This window comes from Melopsittacus undulatus, chromosome 9, assembly GCF_012275295.1.
Source record: "Melopsittacus undulatus isolate bMelUnd1 chromosome 9, bMelUnd1.mat.Z, whole genome shotgun sequence".
NCBI classification, from domain to species: Eukaryota; Metazoa; Chordata; class Aves; order Psittaciformes; family Psittaculidae; genus Melopsittacus; species Melopsittacus undulatus.
This window is the reverse complement of record NC_047535.1, coordinates 2,460,575-2,484,126: the sequence shown is the minus strand read 5'-3', so window position 1 is coordinate 2,484,126 and position 23,552 is coordinate 2,460,575. Positions and strand designations below refer to the sequence as shown.

At 45.8% G+C, this 23,552-nt stretch overlaps 1 protein-coding gene and 1 non-coding gene across 3 annotated transcripts; one reads left to right on the top strand and one right to left on the bottom strand.

The window, feature by feature from the left end:
* Positions 1 to 5,460: 5,460 nt before the first annotated feature.
* Positions 5,461 to 5,532, bottom strand: TRNAQ-CUG (transfer RNA glutamine (anticodon CUG)). The gene has a single exon. It is a non-coding gene; the product is annotated as a tRNA-Gln (tRNA).
* Positions 5,533 to 5,775: 243 nt separating this feature from the next.
* RAB11A (RAB11A, member RAS oncogene family) lies at positions 5,776 to 23,335 on the top strand. Of its 2 annotated transcripts, none has more exons than XM_034066022.1 (5): positions 5,776 to 5,909; positions 13,364 to 13,559; positions 14,522 to 14,715; positions 15,305 to 15,385; positions 21,620 to 23,335. In XM_034066022.1, the coding sequence occupies exons 1-5, from the start codon at positions 5,870 to 5,872 to the stop codon at positions 21,757 to 21,759; spliced, it is 651 nt and encodes a 216-aa protein (XP_033921913.1). In that variant the 5' UTR covers positions 5,776 to 5,869; the 3' UTR covers positions 21,760 to 23,335. The 2 variants fall into 2 exon arrangements, with proteins under 2 accessions (XP_033921913.1, XP_030904510.1); XM_031048650.2 differs by lacking the exon at positions 5,776 to 5,909 and adding an exon at positions 11,077 to 11,277.
* Positions 23,336 to 23,552: the final 217 nt, after the last annotated feature.

Genomic DNA, 23,552 nt, shown 5'->3' with positions numbered 1-23,552 from the left:
GTGACCAGGAATGTCAAAACTGCAGCCTGTGCAGCGTGGCTGTGATGAAGGTTAATGTGTGTTGCCACCACCTTTGAGGTCAGCACTGGGCTCACTTTAGCAGTCCCAGAAATAGATGTTCAAGTTTGACTGAGAAGAGGGTTTGGCTCTGATAGATCTTGTTTAGCATTCCCAGGAGAGGAAGGCAGATTCTTTCCTTTTTTCTCTTCCTGCCTCTAACCTTGAGTTGGTTTCTGTGGGAAACATTAGTGGCATTTGCCAAAAGAGCTGCCACGGTGAGCCAGATGTCCTGCTGCGTCACAGAAGCCATACATACATGTTTCTTCAACCTGCAAACCCAGACCTAATTCCAGCAAAGATGGAATTCCTCACTGGCAAAACTAGGGAAAAAGCCCAAACAAACCCCGAGTCGAATTGCTTGAAAACAGTAGGACACCTAGTGGATTTATAGGGAATATCTTTAGCATTATGAGCAACATTTTGCTATTGGCAGAACCAACCATGAATATATTTATAGAGGAATCATTGAAATATCAGGGTTTCTATTTAATAAATTGATCTTGTTATAATTGGTACAGCCTCCAGATTGCCTGAAGGACTTATTGCACCCTATGAAAAAACAATGAGTATTGTCTGAATGACTTGAAAACAAATGATTCTGGGGAACTGAATGGATCCCAATGTCTGGGAACAGGACAAAGGGTATTCTGCCAGATCAAAGCCATTCCAGTTGTTCCATCTGACAGCTGTTTAATGATCTTAATGAGCAAAGTTTTATAGTCTCAGCCTGACTCCCTGGAGGATTGTACAGCTTCACATCGAGCATCACCATGCTGAGCACAGCCAGCCCCTCCGCTGGATATCTGAGAAATGAATGAATTGGCCTCAGAATTCAGACTGCCTTCTTCATTCCCCAGGGCTGATCTTCTGGATTCAAATTAGAAGATGATGGGATGAGCAATGCTTGCACTGCTGTTGTTGACATTGTATTTGTCTGGTGGTGATACCAACATCAAGCAGATTTTGACCCTAGACTGGAAATAAAACCCTGTGTCAGGGTGTGGTAAAAGGAAGAAGATTTTGAGCCATGTCTCAGAAATTATGTATCTTGGCCAGCACTTATCCTGGAACTGCCAGTATTATCTTGATAATATGTCTCTGGAGGCAGCAGATGCAGACAAGGAGATGTGTGTTGAGTCCAAAATGGATGCAGGAAACTGATGACTTCATTTTGACAGTCATCGCAAGAATCACCAAGTCATCAAGTCTGTTATATTCGATTCCTGTTCCCAAAGCTTGCTGAAAACTTCCCTTCCTTTCTGCTGACCATAATAGTGTCCTACAGAAAAAATGTCTCCAGAGGATAGTTAATTTTGCTGGAGCTGCTCCCCTCCCACTCTTCCTTCAGTGCTGCAGAGATCCCTAGAGAACAGAAAACTGGGATGAGATTTGATTTTGGATAGGTCCCCATTCAGAGCCAGGTCCTTTTTGATTCCAACTCCAGGGTTAGGAAAGAAAAGGTTGATAGAGAAAATCAGTTTAATTGGGTCCATTCCTTCTTACACATTCTTTTCTTTTTAGAGCTGTAGAAAAATAATATAGTGGATGCTGGAATCCAAGTGAGTTATCAACAGAAAAATTCCTATCGACTCTGTGCATTTGCATTACTCTTACCTCTGGCTAGAATTACCTGACAAGAAAAACTCCCTGTACACCACAGACCTTTTAATTTGGTTCAGGGTTTGGGCTTTTTTCATATCAGCAGATGGATTTTATATCTGAAGGGGTTTTTCTTCTGAGTGACATGTCAAACTGGGGGTAGCGAGTGCTCTGCTTTTCTCCAATTTAGCAGCTGGATTGGAAAGCTTGAATTATCTCTGCATAATTGCAATGATTCATGGATTGTTAGAAAATTGCAAAGTATTGATTGGATTTCCCCCTGAGGATATATTTCTCCTTTGATAAAGTAGGTTCTGGGGCTTCACATTTGTCCTTTCTGCCTTCTGCCCCTGGGGAAGCCAGTGGCTCCTTTCATCTGGGAAACAGGAATTTGGGTCAATGGCCACTCAAGGACAATTTTGAGTTATTGTGATTGCCATTTCCTAATCTTTCCCTGAGTTTCGAAAGGTGATGGGCTTTACAAAGGGTGAACAGGGATTTCAGAGCCAGAAAAGCAGGAGCCAGCAGCAAATACTGCCCAACTCTGGTTTACGTGCTTCTGTTTCTGTATCAGATACCACTGGTGTGTTCTGGAAAGAGACATTGACCTTGTTGTGGGAATGCTACAGCCATCAAGGATGGTGGCACATTTCCCCCTTTATTAGGCTGGGATTTCCCTTGGGGTCTCAGGAGTTGGTGGCAGGAGAGAAAGGGGAGAATAAAGTGAGAATCAGGGATGGGGAGAGCCTGATGCACAGCCCCTGGGGCTGAGCAGCGCGTTGCTGATAGCCCTGACACACATCTGCACACTAATGGTGCTGCTGAGGCAGAAACTGGGACCTTCTTGGCAGCTGCTCCAGAACAGCCCCATAAATATGCAGTTATGAGTGTGACCTCTGCTTCTTTTCTTCGCTAAATTGAACATCCAAGGACCAGCTGAGTATCATTCCTTCTGTATGCTCCAGTTGCTTGGAATGTGCTGCCTCCATGAATAGCTGTCTAAGTGCAAACTGAGGAATTACAAGAGAGCGCTAATTCAAGGTTTGCAATGAATTTAGTGTTCCTGCAAGGATGACACTAATGGCAATTAATGCAGCAGAAATGCCAGTGCTGAATGATGGTTCTCACATTAAAAGCTGCCAGTCGAAGAGCACACAGCCCTCTGTTATTTCAGGCCTGACCTCTGCTTTTGGTCATGTCTCATACACATGGCAGGTGTCCCAGACCATCCCATAATCACAGCAGCACACACCAGGAGAAGACACAAAGAAAGAGCAGAGCTGCCAAAATCAGTCTGCACTGACAGTGACATTTCCTGATGGTTTGCATATTCTCATCTGGGGCTTGCTAGAACAGGAGCAAAATTAACCTAGGACTGAGCAGAATATAAAACTTTATAGAATCACAGAGTGGCTTAGGTTGGAAGGGACGTTAAAGCTCATCCAGCTCCAACCCCTGCCACGGGCAGGGACCCCTTCCACTGGAGCAGCTGCTCCAAGCCCTGTGTCCAACCTGGCCTTGAACACTGCCAGGGATGGGGCAGCCACAGCTTCTCTGGGCACCCTGTGCCAGCACAGGGAAGAGCTTCTTAATATCTCATCTAAATCTCCCCTCTTTCAGCTTAAAGCCATTCCCCTTGTCCTGTCCCTACATATCCTTGTAAAAAGCCCCTCTTCAGATTTCTATTAGGCCCCTTTATGTACTGGAAGCCTGTTAAAAGCTCCCTGCTAGCTCAACACTACCTGCGTGTCCTGCTGCCTGTTGATTCTTGTTTAGATGCAAAACTCTTTCTGCTGTTTCAGTTTTCACCATGAAGAACCTGATTATAAACAATCAAATGTGTTCAAACAGGCTTAGCTAGAAATAACCCCTGCTGCTGCTGCTGCTCATCTGTGTGCCAATCTGCAGAAATATTTTGTTATGATGTATGCTTGGTAAAAATGTCTCTGCTGGGTAATGTCTTAAGTCCAACAAGTGTTAGTGCTACAGCAATGTAGGGGTCTTGGTTTTTAGCTCAGCCAGAAAAGCCTCTGTCCTCACTTCATGCCCTAAAGTCTTGCATAGGACAACCCAGTTCCAGATGAAGAACAATTTGGTGCAAGAGGAAGTAACACTTACACACATGAAAAGTATGAATAACGGGGGTTTTCAAGCTCACAAAAAAGTCCAGCCCACAAAGGGGTGAAGAGCTCTTACAGAAAAATGACCAAAAATACTTTGCTTGGGTTATTTTAATATTTTCTAGCACCAACAGCAATTCTGGAGGATGAAACCAGGCCTCAGAAACATCAAGTGAAAATGAACAGCTTTTAACAACAAAGCTCAATGGAGAACTGTATGTGGGATGCGAGATGGACAACTTAACTACAGAGTTAGAAATACACCCCAGCCTCCACACATACAATGTCCATTATCAATTTTAATGCCCTACTCAATGCAGAAGGATTGAGAAGGGGAACAGGAACAGGATGAGCTTTTTCAGACCCAAGATTTTGGGTGTTCTGGGTTCATCTGGGGATAAAAAGAATGAACCCAAAGATGACTCAGACTCCTACACATCTCTCTGCTACACTAGGAGGTTTGTGCTCCTGCAAAGTCTGGCCTTGCATTGACCCTAGGGAACTGGCACATGCAGTTATTCCCATGGGACACGTGGGACAGGGTCCTGGGGGTGCGAAGCTATGAATGGTCAGTGGGTTTTGTGCACCTACAAGAAGCTGAAGGTGCACAATCTGCCTGGGCACACCAGAGGCTGGTGGCAGGACATGAGCCTAGACCCTGATGCTCCAACCTCACCTGTGTGCTCCTGGTGACACTGTGTTCCTGTGCTATAACACACTGTGACATCACATGTCTTCTAGTGCTTTGTTTTCCCTGCTCAGAAGCTCTGAGGCAGTGTGAACTATGTATTTCTAAGCGCAGAGGATCATGTTATAGCCTGTTATTGCTCTGGCAGATGGTAACTGATGCACAGTGCTGCTGCTGGAGCTCGGGGGTTACTTTCCATGCACAGGAATGATACAACAGACACTGACTGCAGAGATGGTGAATGTACTGCTGCTGCTAACAGCAAGGTGGTGGAAAAAGAGCCGTTTTATGGGCTTTGGTTTAATCATCTGGACACAAGTGCTATTTTTATCCTCTTCTATTTAGGTCTCTAACCTGTGCCAAGGGAAGCTGATGACAAAGCTGGTGTCTCCCACAGCACAGGGGCAGATGAGGAGAACTGCCTCTGGGGAAGGGAGAATGGGGGTGGCAGCAGTGTGATGGTGGGGAGGGGGCCTGCACTTGTAGCCCGTTTGCACCTTATGAGCTGGAGAATCCCAGGTTGGAAGGGACCTCAAGAATCACCTGGTCCGTTTTGTTAGGCAAAGCCTGACCTAGACTAGATGTGCAGCCAGACCTTAAAAGTACCCAGCATTGTGGAAATTACCACTTACCCGAGGAGATTATTCCAAAGGCTGATCCTTCTCATTGTGAAAACTGCTCAATGGCATCTCCGACACCTCCACCACGAGCTCCGCACACCCTCTCAGCCCAGTTCCCAGGATGGATCTGTCTGACTGGGAAGCTTCCCACCAACCTGCCCAAGCTCACTGTGGCTGTGGGCAGCTGGGTAGAACCATCACTGATCTGTGCAGGTGGAAGGGCACCCGTGTTGTGGCTGGGGATAGGGCTGGTGGGAGCAAAGTAAAAGCAGAGGCGAGGGGTGATTTCCGTACCTGTGGTGGCAGAAACCTGGGAGCGTGTCCGGTCGTAATTAGCGCAGAAGACTCCAAAACCAGACGGACGAAAAGGATTAGGTTCCACCGAGATTTGAACTCGGATCGCTGGATTCAGAGTCCAGAGTGCTAACCATTACACCATGGAACCGCTCTGCCACCACCTCCTCCGGGCCGCCACTAATCCCTTGGCAGGGGCTCTGCCGCAGCCAGCGCACCCATGGGGCCGTGACCCCCAGGGGACGGGGTCCTTTAGGGTCCGCAACCCCACCGGAGCCTGCCCGGGGCTCCGGTACCCCCGGTGCGGGCCCTTTAAACCGGGGTGGGCGGGACAGCAGCTCTAACCCCTCCCTTCCTCCCTCCCTCCCCCGGAAGCAGTTTTGTACCGGAGCCTCCCCGTCCCGGAAGCACCTGCCGGGGGGCGGGCAGAGCGCGGGGGGCGGAAGCGTTGCGGCGGCTGCAGGAGGGTCTGTCTCCCGGTCCGCACCATGGGCACCCGCGATGATGAGTACGATTATCTGTTCAAAGGTAACGGCAGCTCCGTCCCGGTGCAGCCGGAGGGGTCACCTTCCGTTGGGGGCCCGGCCTCCTCACGGCTTGACCTTCCCTGCGGTGTGGGTGGGGTTGGGAGCTCCCCCGCCGCTTCAGCCGGTTCCTACGGGGAACGGGTCCCGGTTGCTGCTTGCTGAGGCCGTGGAAAGGCCCCTGGCAGCTCTCGCCACAGCGAGGAGGGGCTGCGCTTCCGCGGCCGTCAGCGGGCACTGATCGGGTGTCCGCGGGGAGCCGCTGGGCCCGGCAGTGTCAGATCGGGGCAGGTTTTCCTCGCCCTGATCTGCCTTGTCCAGGGCTCTGTGTTGTGACAGAGGCGATGCCAGCCTGCTGGGGTGGCGAGCACAGCGTTTGTGAGGGGGCAGAAGGACTAATTCCATCTCTAGCTATTCAACGGGGCTGTAAAGTGAGTTATGGACGCAGCGTTGGTAGATGATGCAGCTAATTTATTAACGTAGCGTTATTCACTGCTTGCTGTATTCCAAGCCCTTTGCGAGGGGGGGATGTAACTGCTGTTTCACACCCAGCAATGCTGCGTCCTGTCCTGGGTGCCCAGCAGAGAGGGGCAGGAATTCCTTATTTTCCAGGACTGATGCTCCTCCAGCCTGCATCCAGCTGGGTTAAAGTGTTGCAGGTTGTAGTTAACTACTCAGGTCTGGCTCCCTGCAGAGTAAAGTGCCAGGCTGCCGTGCTGGTTCCTAAAGCATGCTGTGAAATGTGTATGGAACAGCAGCTGTGTTGAAGTTGACTATCCAGTTTTGGAAACCCTACTGCAAAAGCAAGCAAATTATTGCTAAAAAAGGTGGTTTATTGTGGTGTGGTTATATGTTTGAATTTAGGACCTTAGGAGTAGTGCTCATTACATTGCAGTAGTGAGAGACTCTGTGGTTGTCATTGTGCAAACAACAGAAAACATCTGTGGGGTTTTTTTCCATACTTCAACTCCTGTAATAACTTTGAGGAATTAATTGTTTCCTTTTGCCTCTTTCATCCAATTGCCATGTGGAAGGTGGTGTTATTCCTAACAATAAATCAGTCATCCGTACGGCTGTTAAAATCAAATCAGGAAGTACCACAGGCCAAGCTTTTCGGCTTGCAGCATTGGCAGCGGCCTTCCTGACCACTGGTTTACTCACATTGAGCAATCTTATTGTAGGTACTTATGAGTTATCAAAACCATTGCAGCACTTTTACTGGTTCATACCATTCTGTCAGGATGCTTATAATTAATGTTTGGCTGTCAAGGCCTGGGAATGTTGGTGATGCAGTTTGTTGGGAGAGGTCCTGGCTTTCATTAGACCTGCTTCCTTATAGAATTAGAAAATAATACAGCTGGGATCCAGTTTTATAGAAGCATTCAAAGCTAGTTTAATATATTGCCCCTTCTAAAGCTTTTTCTGCTTAAAGTAGTTTATAGAAGCCTTTGGGAGCACAGGGAATGCTGTAAAAATGGTGTTGTGAAGATGAGGGATTTGGGTTTTGCAAAGCTAAAGTAGACTGCAGGAAGTTGATGCAATGTCACATCACTGGGATTAATAGGACAGCTGAAATAACATAACTGCAAGAATAATACAAATCCTGGAAACTTTTGTAGCTTCCCAGAGGTTCTAAACAAGCTGTCAGCACTCTGGAATGCTGTTAAAATTATTGAGAGTAGGTCTCTGAAATGAATGTCCCCTCAGCCAGGCTCTGGTCACAAAGGTGAGAGGTAGGTGAGAACTCTTGGAAAAGGAAACGAGAACTCAAGGTAATGAATAATTATTAAGCTGATGTTTGAATGGGCATATCCATTTTGACCTGGATATTGTAGATTTAGAAGATGGAGAAGAGAAAATAATATTGTGATAAATAATAAGGTGACACAACTTTATAAAAATTAAACCAGTGAGTGATAAGGGCAAATAGGGGAAAAGTCTACTGTTTGTCATAATTTCCATGGATGTCTGTAATACTGCTTTTACCGAGCAGCCGGCAAAACCAAAAGGACATAAATTCCTACAGATATATATGCAAATTCTGGAGCAGTGCATTGCCATAAATACTATAAATGGGTCTGAAAGACTGTGCAAGTTTAGAGAGGAAGAAAAATGGCTGTTGGGGTGTTTCAGTGTGATGGATAGAGTGGCAGTTGTGAAGGTATTGCATGTTTCAAGATCAAAGGGCCTGCATCTAGACAGATGCAATGATTAACCTGTTGTGTTACACATAATATTTCTCAGACATCAGTTCTTGACAGTCAGATGGGATATTGGTCTATAAGGACATTAAACCCAGTGGGACAGTTCTTCTGGGTTTATGAACTCGAAGGGACATGGTAGGTTGGTGGGACTGAGTTCAGAGCCTGATTTGATTTAAAGTAACTGGGTGATATTTTCTAGTCTAGCTGTCCGTTACTACTCTCGAGTTGAACTGCCATGCATCTGTTTAGGTGAGAGCTCTGGTTTTGTCCTGACAGCAGCTGTGTGTCACAATCTGGCTGGTGGGTGTAAGCTGAACCCACCTTTGCTACTTGTATGATAAAATCACAGCTCCTGTTACAAAATACCCCTCTCCTGACCCTGTTGCCACACTTCAGCACGTGCTCAAGCCTAAGCCTAGCTCGTAAAAAGACAGCTCCTCATAAATTATTCTTGTCTAGCTACACGTCTTTGTATTCTTCCATGCTTTTGGGGTTTAGCTGAGAGCAGTGCCCACTGTTCCCAGCACTGCACTTGAGGAAATACAAGACCTATGAAGCCCAGTTTGAGGAAAGATAATTTTAAGGATTTTACTTTATTACTTAATAAGTTAAGCCTGGCTTAAATGCAGGAACTTTTTATACTTTTTGATTTCTATACTTTCAGTAGATGAGTAGTTATTAAAGTAACCCTCACTTTGAGAAAGTGTCTTGTGTTTTCTATAGACTAAAGCCAGAGAGGGTTATGTCTGCACCGTGACCATCTGGAACTCTGGACCTGAGATCAGACTTCTCATTTCTGAATGCAGACCTGACTTGTGCTGACATTCAGCTTACAGTTAGGGAAAGCACCAGTGTCAGCTGTTTGCTTCCTACTTTGCATCATGTTAATTTCTCCAGCTTTTCCCTTTGAGATTGAGGAAATGCTTTGAAACTGGACTTGTTGGTTTGGGATTTTGAAATCCTTTTGATGTGTTTTGTTTAGAGAAATTTGTGGGGAAAAGCGCTTGCAAGACACCTATTGGCTTTTACAATGGTAGCAAGCCTTTTGCTCTCACTTTTGTGCTATAATAAACCTCTCAGCTTGGCCATTTTACTACAGAGGTGTTTAGAGGCCCAGTTTTGTGTTATGTATAGCCTGTACAGATAACAAACAACCCCTACCCAAAGTGAATTTGAGATGCTCGTTCCCTCTATGACAAGAAAAACAGGGGAGCACATGAGAGGAGGGAGGTTAATGGTTTACCACCATCACAAGGTGCAGAACCAGGTCATCTTATTCACATTTCCTTTAAACTCCAACTGAAGTGGGCAGGAGGAGATGTCCATCAGCAGATTCTGCATGGAGATGTGTCCAGGCTCTTTATTAATATGCCTTTTAACAGCAGAGCTCAGCACAGAGACAATTGGTTTTAGGCATTTAATTCTCTAGCACTGATGTACTTGTTTTAAATTGGGTAATATATGACTTGTATAATAACTTGTACCAATGACAATACAAGCTACTGACAGTGGACTTCCTATTTTCAACCTGATTAGGTTGGAAGTACCATATTTCATGGGATAATTAAAGTATTTTCTAAAAATGTCAAGTAAGTTGGAGGTTTAACAGAAATTAGAATGGGGTGAATGAGATGGAGTGTTGGTGAAAAATTAATCATCCTTTCTTGACATAGTTATCAATGGCTTTTCAGGGAAGTTAGGAAATTGAGTTCTTATTTTGGTCTACAGAAATAAACTGGAATTACAGAAGGAAATTCAGACAGTAGCATGGACTCTTTATGCTCTTATTCTATTTCTCTCCACCAAATCCTTGTCTTAAACCTCTGGGGTGGTGAATGCTATAGTCAAATGCATAAAATTAAAGAACATGGGTCAGTTCAATACTTGCAAACATCACTAAACCAATAAGAATTACCTGCCTGGTAGTAGTCTCTCAGGGCAGGGAGATACTTTCCATGACTTTTGGGATGTGCCAATGCAAGTCTCTGCGAAGCTTCCTAAGGTGCTGCTCCTGTAAGGGAGGTGCTGGTCCAAAGCAGGTTACTGATGGAAGCTTTCAAGGCTGTGTCTTGTGGCTGAACTTGCTTAAGTATTTCCTCTGACCCTTCTTCCTCTGCTGATGTAGTGAAGGATTTTGCTGACGAGGAAGGTTAGAGCACAGCCCTGGAAGGGCTGAGTGCTGATGAGAACTGTGATCCTCCAAAAGGGCTGGGGTTCAGGATGTAAAGCTTTCTGCCTGGGGATTTATGGCAGTTTGGTAAAGTAGGCATTTGCCAACTTAAAGCTAGAAGAGTTAGGTCTGATCACAGGGAGACTGAGCCATCAAGGTGATATGGTCAGGAAAAGGTGATTCCAGATCCAGGTATACCTAGTAGAGATGCAAATATGAAAGTCTCTGTATACGTTACAGTTAGAATGATGTGTGCAGTTCTTTTCACTGTGTGAAAAAGAAACTGAAAAACTTGTAGGGTAAATGTTTTGGGAAATGGACAGTCTGTTTATAAGGAATCATTTGAGCTTATTCAGCTCGTAGAACAAAGCCCAGAGATGTGGCTGCTTTCTGTAAATACCCCAGCATTAACACCTTAGGGAGAATAAACTAATAAGCTAATGGACAGTGCTGGCACATGAACACTGCCATGAGCTGACCACTAATTTCTGCTGAAAATTAGGAGGCAGTTTCTAACCATTAGGAGTGAGTTTTTGGAAGAAAAGCCCAATAAAAGTGTGTGTGCAGGAACAATTAGCTTTAACCTGGAACTAGATAACATAATTTCCCTCGCAGAAACTGAGTGCTTGAGATAGGCTGGGACTCAGTCATCCAGGATCATTCCTACTGTGTTTCTATGCTAAGAATGTAATGCATGGGAACACTGGATAGTATAATTTATCAAAATGAGGTGGTTTGATAAGGAAAGCAAGATTAAAATTAATAATACAGTCTGAGTTAGGCTGTGATATTTGCTCAGACTGGCAGGAGACTTGGGTACCTGCTGACATTGCAAACTGTTCTTGTCCCTGTTCAAGAGGAACTGCAGTGGCCCAATTCAGTAGAGGAAATAGCTGACTCCAAAGTGGAAAGTCTAATACTTTCCCCTTTTAACTGGGGACATATTAATCTGGTGCTGGAAACCATTGAGAACATAAGCAGCATGGGATTCAGACAAGGTAAGGAAAAAAGAGGAATTAAAATAATCTATTGTTAAATATGAAATATACACTGAACAACTTAACAGGTATATGATGCTTCCTGTGGGAAAAGGAGATTATGTATGTCGGTTGCTTTTCTTGTTCAGAGAAGTTTCTGGCTGCTGTCAAGAACTAATGCTGGTGATAGCAGGACTGCAGTATGCAAAGGGAGTTGGTAACTTTTGCCTCTAAGGAACTTGTTGTTTCTAACACCTTGCAGTGAATATAAATATGATGTTGCCTAAACCTGCCAAAATAGTCTTGGAGAACTTATTTGTCAATGAGAGAGGAAAGCAGTGGCAGTTTGCCAGGTGGGGATGATGCAGTTAGATGCCTTGTCCCTGCACTAAGTTTATTACTGTTTAGCATCTTATGTGCCAGCAAAGCTGTTCAGCTGTGTGAGGGCAGCCAACAGTGCTGACCTGTCACACAGGACAGCAGAATCCTATTGGCGTTCAGCATACCTGCTTGCCACCTACCTGCACTTATGATCTTCATAAACAGAAGTGGTTAGCAGAGCCACTTGGGGGTTTATGCAACCTCTATATCTTGGCCAGCTGTGTGCTGAGTCAGCTGGCAGAGGAAGATCTTTATTGTGATGAAGTGTTCTCCACAAGGCCATGTTTGAAGTGAGCATTTGCTGCAATTCTCATTTTAGAGAGGGTGTTTAAAAGGTGCTGCTCTGCCCTTGCAGTCAGAGAACAGCCCATTTGCCAGAACTGGTCTGCATTGTTTAAACAGAAGATGCTGTTTGAAGGCTGCTGTGTGGCACAGCAGCAGATGGGAGTATTTGCAGTGCTAGACTAAAGCTCTGTGTGAAGGTTTCTCAGGTGATTGAGGACTCATTTCTCTGTTGTACCACACAGTCTTTAACACTGTGTTGCAGTGACTTAACTGCTACGTGCTGGGTGTAATGGAGCAAGTATTCCTGTTGGGTTTTTCCAGACTGGCATAGCCACAATGTGTTTTCTGTCAGCTGGGTGAGCACTTGTTTGCTTGGACTGGTGTTGATTCACTGCTGAATTCAAGTTATCAGCCTATCTTCTCAAGGATTTTACTTGTCCTTTTATTACCTTTCATTACTGGTTTGCTTACCTTATCTTTAAGGGCATGAGATCATCCTGAGAGGCTCCTGCTGGTGTGACTCAGGGTTGTGAATGTCTTTCATCCAGTGGCCTGCATCTTGGTAATGAGTTTTAAGTTGCACTTAAACTTGCATCTTTCAACTCCACATTACAGGATATTGCAGTGAGCCCTCATGATGCTTTCCTTCCTTGTAGGAGCTGGACTTTAAACCTGTCAGTCTCTCGTCAAGCACAGCTGAATCCTTCCAATTAGTTTGATTGGCAGTGGTGCTGTGATGAGTCAGACTGAAGTGGATGTGGATGGTGGCTCTAATTCTGAGGCCCAGCAATACCCTGGCAGCATTTTAGAGCAGTTCAGGCTGGCCTGAAGCAGGCAGGAGTTGCAGCAGCAGTGATGGACTGCAGAAGGGTAGAGCGCTGTGGCTAACACTGTAACCTGGCCATTGGGGTGATGGTGATCTTGTGATTTTAGGGGTTTGGTTCTTCTATTCACAAGTTTTTCTGCCCTACAGGGGAGCTTCTCTTCTGCAAAGGTGTGAAGAGAGTAAAAGGAAGGCAGAGGCTGCTGCTTGCCCTGGGTTTTGGACTTCTTCAGCAAAACAGATTGCAGTTGTGTGGTGTGGAGTTGTTTTGTCTTTTAGTTCTAGTGTTAAGATGTGAAATTCAAACAGTCCCTGACTGTTGCAGTGACAGCCGTGTATGCTCTTCCCAGAGGAGCAATGTTCTTCCATGCTGGGTGAAGGAGGCTGGAATGTCACAAAGAAAAATCAAGTCTAATGTCTGTTCAAAATGCTGGTGAATGTGGCAGCTCTGGTTCTCTAGAAATATCAAGACTTGGACAGCAGATCCATGACGGGGGTGGTGGTTTTGCCATGATTTTCCTTTGTGTTTCATTCAGGAAAATGAATGTTTATTGCAGGTGATTGTCAGTGGCTTACCTACATCTGGAATCTGATTCTTATGTCATTTTTGTCTTGTAGTTGTACTTATTGGAGACTCTGGAGTAGGCAAGAGTAACCTTCTGTCTCGGTTCACTCGCAATGAGTTTAACTTGGAAAGCAAAAGCACCATTGGAGTAGAGTTTGCAACAAGAAGCATTCAAGTTGATGGGAAGACAATAAAGGCTCAGATATGGGACACAGCAGGACAGGAGCGATACCGAGCGATCACATCAGCGTAAGTGACACCTTGTGTGGCTGAAGAGAAGCTTTTGCTGAGGAGGGTGATTTTGAGCCTTTCTGATTCTTCAAACTGCAAGCAGGGGATGTTTGTGTTTTATTGTGTGATACCCACAACCTGTGGTGGAAGGAAGGTTAAATATTATACGGATCATAAACTTGATATAGTGTGTCCCTGCACAAACTGATTCATTTCTCGGTGCTCTCATGATTTGTAACTGGAGGCATTTCAAGTCTAGAATGTAAGAGTTTGAGGGACTCATTTCAATGCAAGCAGTTGATAAGGTGGTGTCAGTGTTCACCAAGGTTTTATCAGTGGTAACCTAAGACCAGAAACTCTCCTGTAGCACCGAGGAAAGACTGCTCACTTTGTGTGCTTCTTTGACTGGAATAAGCCAGCATAGCAAAAGCTGGATTTAGGTAAAGGTGGAGGTAGTTGTGGGGTGGGAAATACAGCATGTTTCTTTTTGAATGATAACTGTGCCTCTCTCTGGTCTGAAAGGAGACCAGCCATGGCCTTTTGTAAAGGGAATAGATCACATTGGCATTTTTATGATCCAGTGAGTCATTCTGAAGTCTCACTATGGGCTGTGCCTGTACTGCTCCCACAGCAATGGGTGGGGAGACTTTTCAGGAGTGGCTCAGAGGTTAGAGGTGATAGTAGCTCCCTAGAGATTCCAGAGCTTCATTTTGGGATGCAGGGTTCTCCTCACAAACGTGTGGTTTGGCTTGCCCCCAGACGGTGAGCTCTCCTGGCTGCACTGGTGGTACTGTGGCATAACCCCACTTGGAATGCTCTGCTGCACTCTTTCAAGTCCCACATAGCCTGTATCTGGATATTTTTTTGTATAGCTGTCTTAGTAACAGCTATTTTCCATTGTTGCACAGTAACTTGTCTGACTTGTCACTTTGAATCATGATGTTTCTTGCTGGTTCTCTAACACATCTCTTCGCCCACAGGTACTATCGCGGAGCTGTAGGGGCATTACTGGTGTATGACATCGCCAAGCACCTCACCTATGAGAATGTAGAGCGATGGTTGAAAGAGCTGAGGGACCATGCTGACAGCAATATTGTAATCATGCTTGTGGGAAACAAGAGTGACCTGCGCCACCTGAGAGCAGTGCCTACAGACGAGGCCAGAGCTTTTGCAGGTCAGTGAACTCAAAGCAATTTCCTACTGCAAACTATCTGGGAATCTTAGATATGCCAGTGTGCTGGTAGGAGGAAAAAGTGCTGCTGGTGATGTTCCTCAGTTCACAGGCTGGGGTTTGCCTCTTGAATTCCATCAAAAAGAAGCCTTGTAAAACATCCATGCTGATGTTACAAGAATCAGCCAGAGGCACTTTAAGATTTTATAACATCCCTATAAAGAAAGGATGCCTGCAGGTGGAGCATTGTCATTCCCCCATAGGGCTATTACTGTTAAATAGCTGCCATCAGATGCTAGCAGGTGGGAGGTGGAGGAACTTGATGAGGTTAAAGGAAATCCAGGAATCTTCCTCACTTAATTCTTGGAAGTGCAACAATTCTCACTTTCAGTGATGCAGGAAGATGTGCACCAAAGTAACACAGCACTGGGCTGATCCCTGTTGGTGTTGGGTGCTGTTGCTTTCAGAGCATGTAAGGAGGAAAACCCCATGACTTCTTATACACTACGAATGTAATCTGGTACAGAGGTTTTTCAGATGAGAAACAGATATGTGCTGTACCCCTCTAATTATAGTGTTTCTGTCCACACAGAGAAGAATGGTTTGTCATTTATTGAGACGTCTGCTTTAGACTCTACAAATGTGGAAGCAGCTTTCCAGACTATTCTGACAGGTGAGTCATCTCCTGCCTTGTGTTTCAAGGGGGAAGGGCAGAAGGCTGCTCAGGATGCAAATAGGCAATTCTTTGCCTATGAAGTGTTTAAAATTTTGCTGCTCATTCTTCACAGCTGTAGGATTTCAAGCCCAGTTTCAAGTCACAGTTAAAATGCCAGCCTTGAACTCGGGAATGGATCCTTGTTCACTTTGATCTGCCCCAGGTTTCTAGTCAGCCTCAGCCTAGCTTACCTTTCAGTTTCCCATTTGTGTATGGTAAGGGAGTGCCCACAGGAGGGACTTGTCTCATGCAAGCAAAACACCCATTGTTTATCAGAGGAGAAGCCAGTCTAGTTTGTTTCCACCTTTAATGGTGGTCATAGCATCTGGCACTGGAAAAGGGATGAAAGAGTAGAGATCCTCCCTTTGAACAATGCTGCTACTGGTAGTATGAGACATAGCGACTCCTGAGCTGCAGGGTAGTTGCTGTCATTCCATTAGTAGTCCTGGCTGGACTTTTGGCCTCTGTAACATGTGATAGCAGGGAGTGCTGTGTCATTTATGGTTTGTGGATAAAAGTACTTCCTTTCTGTTTAAACCCTTAAACATTTTCTTAAGGACACACCAAAAAGGACTTTTGAGCCATACTGGAACATGCAGTGAGGAGACACCTAGGAAGTTATTTACTGTAATAAAAGTATAAATTCTCTAGCATTTCCTGAAATGCTTTATGAACAATCTAACAGTGGAGAGAGTTGTTAGGCTGCTGGAATATTACCTGCCTGTGTGCATCTCTTTCTTGTCTTATCTTAGTTGTAAGAGTCCTCTGCTAGGTTCTGGTTCTACTTTGGTTTTTACAGTGGGTTCCTAAGCAGTAGTGCTCCTGTCCATACGCTGGCAAAAAAGTGTATGTTAGATGAATAAACAGTATGCAGGGGTGTTTGTCATCTTGCTGCTTCATCCAGTGCTGGGACTAGAACTAGAGCTTGAGTTGGTTTCCTCCTTAGCTGATCCATGTGGTTCCCTTTTAACTGCAGCATTGTCATTTGGCTGTAATTCAACATTGCACAAGTTTATAAAGGAAAAAAGGAGAAGTTATGGTGGCTTACACATTTACTCCCTGTATGACTAACCACTAATGCCATCAGAGGGTGGATGGCTAAGGAGTGGCTCAGTGTGATGGTATCTGGGATGCCTTTCTTGCTTTCTTTACCTGCCTAAAGTCAGCCCTATCAGAAATGCCTGTGAATTTGAGCATAGGGATTTTTTTCTCAGGACAAAAGGCATTTTTGTTGCTTATATATAACTGCTAAAACCTGAAACTTCTTCCTTTATGCATGTGCCCTTTGCTGCCCCTCTCCTCTCATTAGCACCTGGACTGTGCTTTGAGGTCAGATTCTGGCTGAAAGCGCTGTGTGTAATGTAAAACAGCCTTGCTGCTTGCTCTTAAAGTTTTCGGAGCAGATCAGAGCTCTTGGATGAAGGTTTGTGAATTAACTCATACTTGTTCAGCACCAGCACTAATAAAACAGAACTGGAAATGTATCACCTCCTAAGGCAGCTGGCAGGCTGCCCTAGTCAGTAGGAGCTGGTCACCTAATTGCCTCATCCCCTCTTGGGCTGTTCTGTTCTCTAACAGTGATGCTGAAGAGGTGGAAAGTTTCCTGCATGCCCAGGGCTGTGTGTTACTTCCATAGAGCTGTGTGAGGATCAGATGATACGCTGTGGTTGCCATGGGGAAGCAGTTCACCTCTTGGGCACAGGCTAGGCTGTTTCTTTATCTCTCCTCCCATGCATCCAATTGTACTTTTTATTCACAAGTTATTTTGGATTCTAATGGGTTTTTTCCTGGTTTAGTTTTCCTGTAAGGGAGGGCAGTCTGCAATGGGAGAACAAGCCATTAAAACTTGCCCTTGGTGGACTCTGACAGATGTTGAGGCCGTTGCTGTTCCACAAACACCAGTGTTCCCTGCATGTTGCTGTGATGGCATTTTGGGTAAAGAGCTCTTGGGCATGTGGACAGGCTTCTTGTTGAGGAGGGGCTGGCTCAACCGTGCTGGAAGAAACACTCCTGCTGATTAGTGGGCATGTGGCTCGCTCCAGACAGGAGCTCCTGTTTCAGGGAGATAAAGACCAAGTAAATAATGCATTAGCAGCAGGTTGGCTCCATCTGGGCTGTGACTGGCATGTTAAGGACGAATGTTCTGCCAGTAAACTTCTTGATAACACTTCACAGCTGGCTTTCCTCTGTTAATGATTTGTTTTGAAGGAAAGAGGGGAGCAGTCATCTGAGGAATGTGGGTTTCAGAGTGACCCTGCGGAATCCTGGATAGCCTGTATTTGGCAAGGCTGCCTCCAAGCATAGTGCCTGCGGGTGGAACACTTGCTGTCCTTTGAAGAAGGAAGCTGGTAAAGCCATCAGGCTTTGCCACAGGCTGCACAGAGGTGGCTGACAGAAGGGGCAGGGCATGCTGCTGCACCAGCTCTGCTGGTATTTGCAGTGCTGGGAACTGCACTGCAGAGATATCCCATGCTGCTCCTAATGCCCTGCACGCAGCTCCCTGGGTCTCATGAGCAGGGTGTTGTAACTAAGGTCTGTAGCAAAACTCCTTTCTTCTGCAGCCCTACTGAAGCTGGTCTGGTTGGGTCAGTGTTGGAAACTTGCAGGAGGAGTTCCCTTGGAGGTTTAGTGTGGTCTGTGTTAGGCTTATCCACACCTCTGTTCTCAGACTAAACCACTCTGAATAGATGGCTTTGGGCGTGGGAAGTAGGAATCCCTTCTAGTTAGCACAGCTCAAGTACGTGATCTGCTGCTGTTAGAGAGGAAGAATGGGGAGAAAGCTTTTCTTTCCTCTCCCTGTACTATAGAGGACTTTTAGAGGGGAGTACATCTTGCATCCATTGGGCTTCTGTGGGACATGAGCCTCCAGATGAAGGTTTGGGGACGTTTTCCTTCTGTGACTTAGAGTAATGGTCCCTATCCAAATTCTCCTGTTACAAGATGTCTAGACTTCAAGGGCTGATTGCTGTGTACACAAAGCTGCTTTGTATCATCTGGCAAATAGGAGAGACTGGTGTTATAATCCCAAGCACTCCGAGCATTCACAGCAGGATAAAGCATCCTTAAAGTAAACTGGAGTCTGCCTCTGTTCCCTGCCTGGCTCTGTGCTGTGTGTTCCAGTGCTGGATTGTGCTGCTTTTTCATCTCTAAGGAATCCCATCTCCAAGGAGACAACATCACAGAGCATTAACATAAAAAAATCTAGGGATTTCCTCTTTGTTACCTGGAAATGAGTGAAATGCTAACGCAGGCTGAGCAGACAGGGGCTGGGCAAGCTCCTCCTAGGCAGCAGTGGCACTTTTTCCCAGCCCTCTTTCAGGGCAAGGCCTGTCTCACACAGTTACCAATTATGCAGTGATGCATTCTGCTGAATGTACTCTTAATAAGGTCTCATTCATTTACTGAGCAGAGCATAAAGTGTAGTGTCTTCATTAAAAAGCACATGTCTTCATTAGCCTGGCATTCCTCTGTACAGGCTGGTTTCAGTGTAGGCTTTGCTGCTGGGCATTTTGCCTCCGCAAGCGGAGGTTTGAGCTGTTCCCACCTCCCTTTTCACACCATCCCAGCTGTGTGTGGTGAAAGGGAGTGCAGCTGATGCAGGGAAGGGCAGGTTTTAGCCATTAAGGCTTTCATCTGTGTGGCTGCACACAGGTTTGTGCTGCAGAGGAGGGACAAGCAACACTGAGCAGCGAACTTGGGGCTGATGGAAGCTGATGGAAGCAGCATGGCTGTGGAATTTCCCTGCAGGACAGTTGGGGAAGTGGGGATCATGGAGGTAGTTCCCAGAGTCAGAAGGGACAGACCCTTTATGAGCAGAGCATCAGCACTGTTAAGATTGGTTTTGAGGCTTCATGGTTGTTTGCTGCAGGTCTTTGCTGTAAGGTGAGGGTGTTACACAGAGTTGTAAGTCCTTGCTTTACAGGAGAGGAGGAATGTGTGACAGCTTCTGTTAGGGACTAGTATGAGCTTGCTCAGGAAGTTCTCTGGAAAACGGAGATTTGTTGCTGCTGCAAGTGCTGCTTGGGATTTCCCAGTAACACAAAAGTGACAAGAGCCTCCTGATGAATAGGAACTGGCAGATTCTCCACCTGGAGCTAAGTCAGGTGTCTGCCTTGAGCTGGGGCAGGGTGGTGGCACAGGGAAACTTGTCCTGAGGAATGCAGAGCAGATCCCTTTGGCTGTGCTCCTCCCACCTCTGCACACAGGCACTCTGCTCAGCTCAGGGCCAAGCTGATCTTTATCTGTGGATTCCCACATGGGCTTTTGCAGGTGGCTTTAAAGACCTGGTTTCATGGGATTCACTTTAGCTGTGGAGTTGTTTGTGTCTAAGGCTGTTGGAGAGAAGAGTGAACTTAAAAAGGGTGAAACCAGCAAAGCCTTTTACATGTGCAGGGCTTGTCTGGTTGCCTCAGTGACTTGATCTGTATCTGGATGTGTGTGTAAAACCCATTTTTCTGGACTGTTTATCCCTGTCTGAGCTGTCAGCTGGGAGGCCCAACAGGCAGATTCTTTCTAAGTGACACTTGCCGAGGTTAATGTTATTTGTAGAGCCCATGGATACAGCACAGTACCAGAGAGATGTGTTTTGCCATGTGTGCAGCCCTGTTCTTACTCTTCCTGGGGAGCTCTTAGCCTCTCTTTATTGGCAGCTTAAATCAGTGCAGGCTGATTGTGTCAAGGGCAAGGTTTTGAAGCCTTGCTTGTCAGGGACTCTTTTTAGCCATCTCTTCCCCTTGTAAAAGCAGGTGCTCAGCTGTGTGATCAGCTCTTGGCAGCAAGGAGGATCTCTGCACCAGGTTGCTCAACTTCCACTACTGAAATGATGTCAAGATGTGCACTAAGCAGCAGCTCATCAACATTCTGAGCAAAAACAACTCTTAAATGACAAATTCCTGGTGGAAAAGATGTGTTTTGGTGCATAGTCCAGCAGGGTGTGTGTTTGGGTGGTCATTATCCAGCTGATAAGAGACTTCAGACCTCCAAAAGCACTTGGACCTTTGCTTTGTCTTGCCAGAGTTGTTTGTGCTCTGTGCTCTTCCCTGCTCTGCAGCAGTGAAGTGCTGACACCCTTGTCAGCAGCCTGGGCTTATCTGAAAGCTGTGACACTGAGCTGGAGCGTGCAGACAGGGAGCAGGCATCGACTCCCAACTGCAGGGTTCTGCTGCAGGCACTGCTGATGCACCAGCTGCCAGCACCCCTGTCTGGTGTGCCAAGAACCAGATGTGATGCTGTCAGTTCGGGGCTGTCTTTTTGCTGAATCTGAGTCACTTTCAATCTCTTCCATTAAACTGAGGCTCAGCAAGCTTTTATTTTTTTAAACTTTAGTGGTTTTAAGACTCAAATTCACAAGTGAGTTCCCCGTGTTCTATTTTTGGTGTCCCTTTATTTCCTTTACGGGGGTGAAGTGCTACGCACGCCGTACTCTTTCTTCTGTGCAGCTGAAATGAGTGCTGTCGTAGCTGCTCCGAGTTTCTGTTCAGCACAACAAATCCCAGGAAACAGGGCAAGGCTTTCAGTGCAGGTGTGCAGAGCTCCCCATGTGCTGGGAAAGGCGCAGGAGTTTAACCCCTGCTCCCTGATTTATGCTGGACTCTCTTCATCCGGAACCCATGCTTCTTCTCCATAGATTTGAAGTTCAGCTACACCAATGCAGTGAGTGTGTGGCTGCTGGAGGGGCTGAGTCTCCTCTTTTGGGCCTCAATCAACCCTTTCTATACACTTAAAGCTGCTTGGATAACAGGGGAGGTATTGTATGTGATAGGCATGCTGAGAGAGAAGAAACTGCCCTTGCAGTCCTAGCAGGGAGGGAAGTTACGAGTGGTTCTATTTAATCCTGTTTATGGATATATCCGCAAACGTGGCCACTGTCCTCAGAGCCTTCCGAGCTATGAGGAGGAATTGCTGGGGCACAGGTTCTGGTTTGTAGCAAAGAAGTTTGTGAATTCTGGCTCTTATCAAAAGGGAATTACAAAAGGGAGTTGTTGAAAAACTCGGTTCTTCTGCAAGAATACGTTTTTCTAGCCATATAGCATCACAATTGAGCTTCCTGTGCCAGCTCCCGTGCGTTACCTGTATAGGGCCAAAACTATAGGAAACCCTTCTACATTTTCTGCCTGCTTTCCCCCGAGCTGACTTCCTGCTGGTGTCTGCCTGGTGTGTGTGTGCAGTGACTGCCTCTTTCTCATCCTCCAGAGATCTATCGTATCGTGTCCCAGAAGCAAATGTCGGACAGACGCGAGAACGACATGTCTCCAAGCAACAACGTGGTTCCCATTCACGTCCCTCCAACCACCGAAAACAAACCAAAGATGCAGTGCTGTCAGAATATATAGAATGGCTGGTTCTTTCCTAACAGGCTGTGTATATTCCCCAGGTCCAAGATTTAAATATATTTGTAATTCTTGTGGTTCCTTTCCTGTGTTTAGTTACTGCTTATTCCTTCTCAATTTCTTCATGTCTTAAACACTCCGATTTCAGTGTTTATAAATCTCTTACTTCTATGTGGCTGCAGTATTTTCCCAACACCGACTTGTCGGTTTGGGGTCAGTGAATAGTTTGGAGCTGAGCTGATCTCTTTCCACCATGATGCCCGCTAGTCAGAGCACAGACACCTTTAGTGAGCACTAGAAGATGTTATTCTGCTCCTCCCAAAGCGATTGCTGTCAGGTTAGCTGGGGAAGTATCTCTGAGCAGGATCATCTTTCCTTGACTTAAGGTGTTGCATACTGCATCTAAAGCTTGGTGAAACGCCCGTTGCTCTGAAGTGCAATTTTAATGTAAGTTAAATGTTTTTGGCTACATCTTCAGATAGTCAAATTAAGGATATGTGTTGTTTTTTGTTTTAATAGAATATTATGGGGGAGAAAAGAGAATTTCTTGCCAAAAAGCAGCAGGGTTCTCACTACCTGTGAATGAGCTTTTGTGGTTTGGCACCTGCTGCAGAGGAGGTTGTGATGTGAGGCAGAGCTGTGGGAGCCTGGTGGGAAGAACGTGGAAGTACAAGCTGTGTAATGGATTAAGGGTCAGGCCAACACTGGAACTTGCAGTGTGGTTTTGTGCTGCCCAAGACTTGGCCTCCACAGTGCTGGTGGTGTCAGGATTTGAGGATGCCTTTTTTGTCTTTCATGGAACTTGAAGGATGTTGTCACATTATTACATGTCACATTTATTGATACATGCCACATAGATTAGTATAGTCAGTGCTTGATTAACTTGCACAACCAGGTCTGAGTTTTCAGTTCTGTTTCACCCAATATTTCCAAATTATCCCAGTGGTTTCATTCATGTTCTTTGACAGAAACATCCAGAGTAGTTTCCTTGCTGGATGGCTTCCCTCTGTGGTCAGTGGCTCAGTACAAATCATCTATTGGATCAGCTTGTTCAGGGATATGTGAACTGTGCCTTCTGTCGCTGCACTTGCTGCATCTCGCTCCATACGTGCTCTTCCTTAAACATGCCATTAATCCTGAGATTTGGGGGCTATGGGCACTGGCTTTCTCCAGGGTTTAAAAGAACAGTTTGTTGTATAAATGCCTGTAGTTATTTATACAATCATGGGAAGTGTAAGTGGCTAGAGGGGACATTTCTCAAGCTCTGATAGGACCCGCTTGGAGCATCCCAGTCTGGGTAGGCACTACCAGCTGCGTTCCGTACCCAACCTTTCTGTCTCGCGGTGCTCATGATGTGTAAGGCACACGGAAGGCATTGCTGTAGTCGGTCACTTGTGTTTTTTTAAATCCACTTCTCCTCCTGGTATTAGTTCTGAAGATGCTGGTTTGATCTGTTTGTAAATTACTTTGTATTTTATGCATGTACTGTACCTTGATCCAATATTATTATTATTTTTTTTTAGATTGATTTAAAATATATTCGTTATGATTCTAATAAAGAATTACAGGGGACGACTCAGTACAGTGTTGGGTGCACTTTGTGGGAGAGCTGGGATTTAACCTGTTGCTTTTTACTTACTGGGAGCTAGTAAGCTGCTTGGAACAGGCTGTGAGAAGACTCTGAAGACGCTTCCTTCTGCAGCAAACGCAACTGCAACGGAGCCTGTGGGAGCACAGATCCCTGTTGGAGGCTGGGTGTAAATGCTGTTTCCTTCACCTCACAGCCCTGGGCAGCT

What these genes read in the sequence shown, in the direction of transcription:
- RAB11A (XM_034066022.1), top strand. Translation starts at nt 5,870, where the DNA reads ATGGGCACCCGCGATGATGAGTACGATTATCTGTTCAAAG. An exon ending in GTACGATTATCTGTTCAAAG is followed by an intron (nt 5,910 to 13,363) that starts GTAACGGCAGCT and finishes TTTGTCTTGTAG; the next exon opens with TTGTACTTATTGGAGACTCT. An exon ending in TTTCCAGACTATTCTGACAG is followed by an intron (nt 15,386 to 21,619) that starts GTGAGTCATCTC and finishes CTCATCCTCCAG; the next exon opens with AGATCTATCGTATCGTGTCC.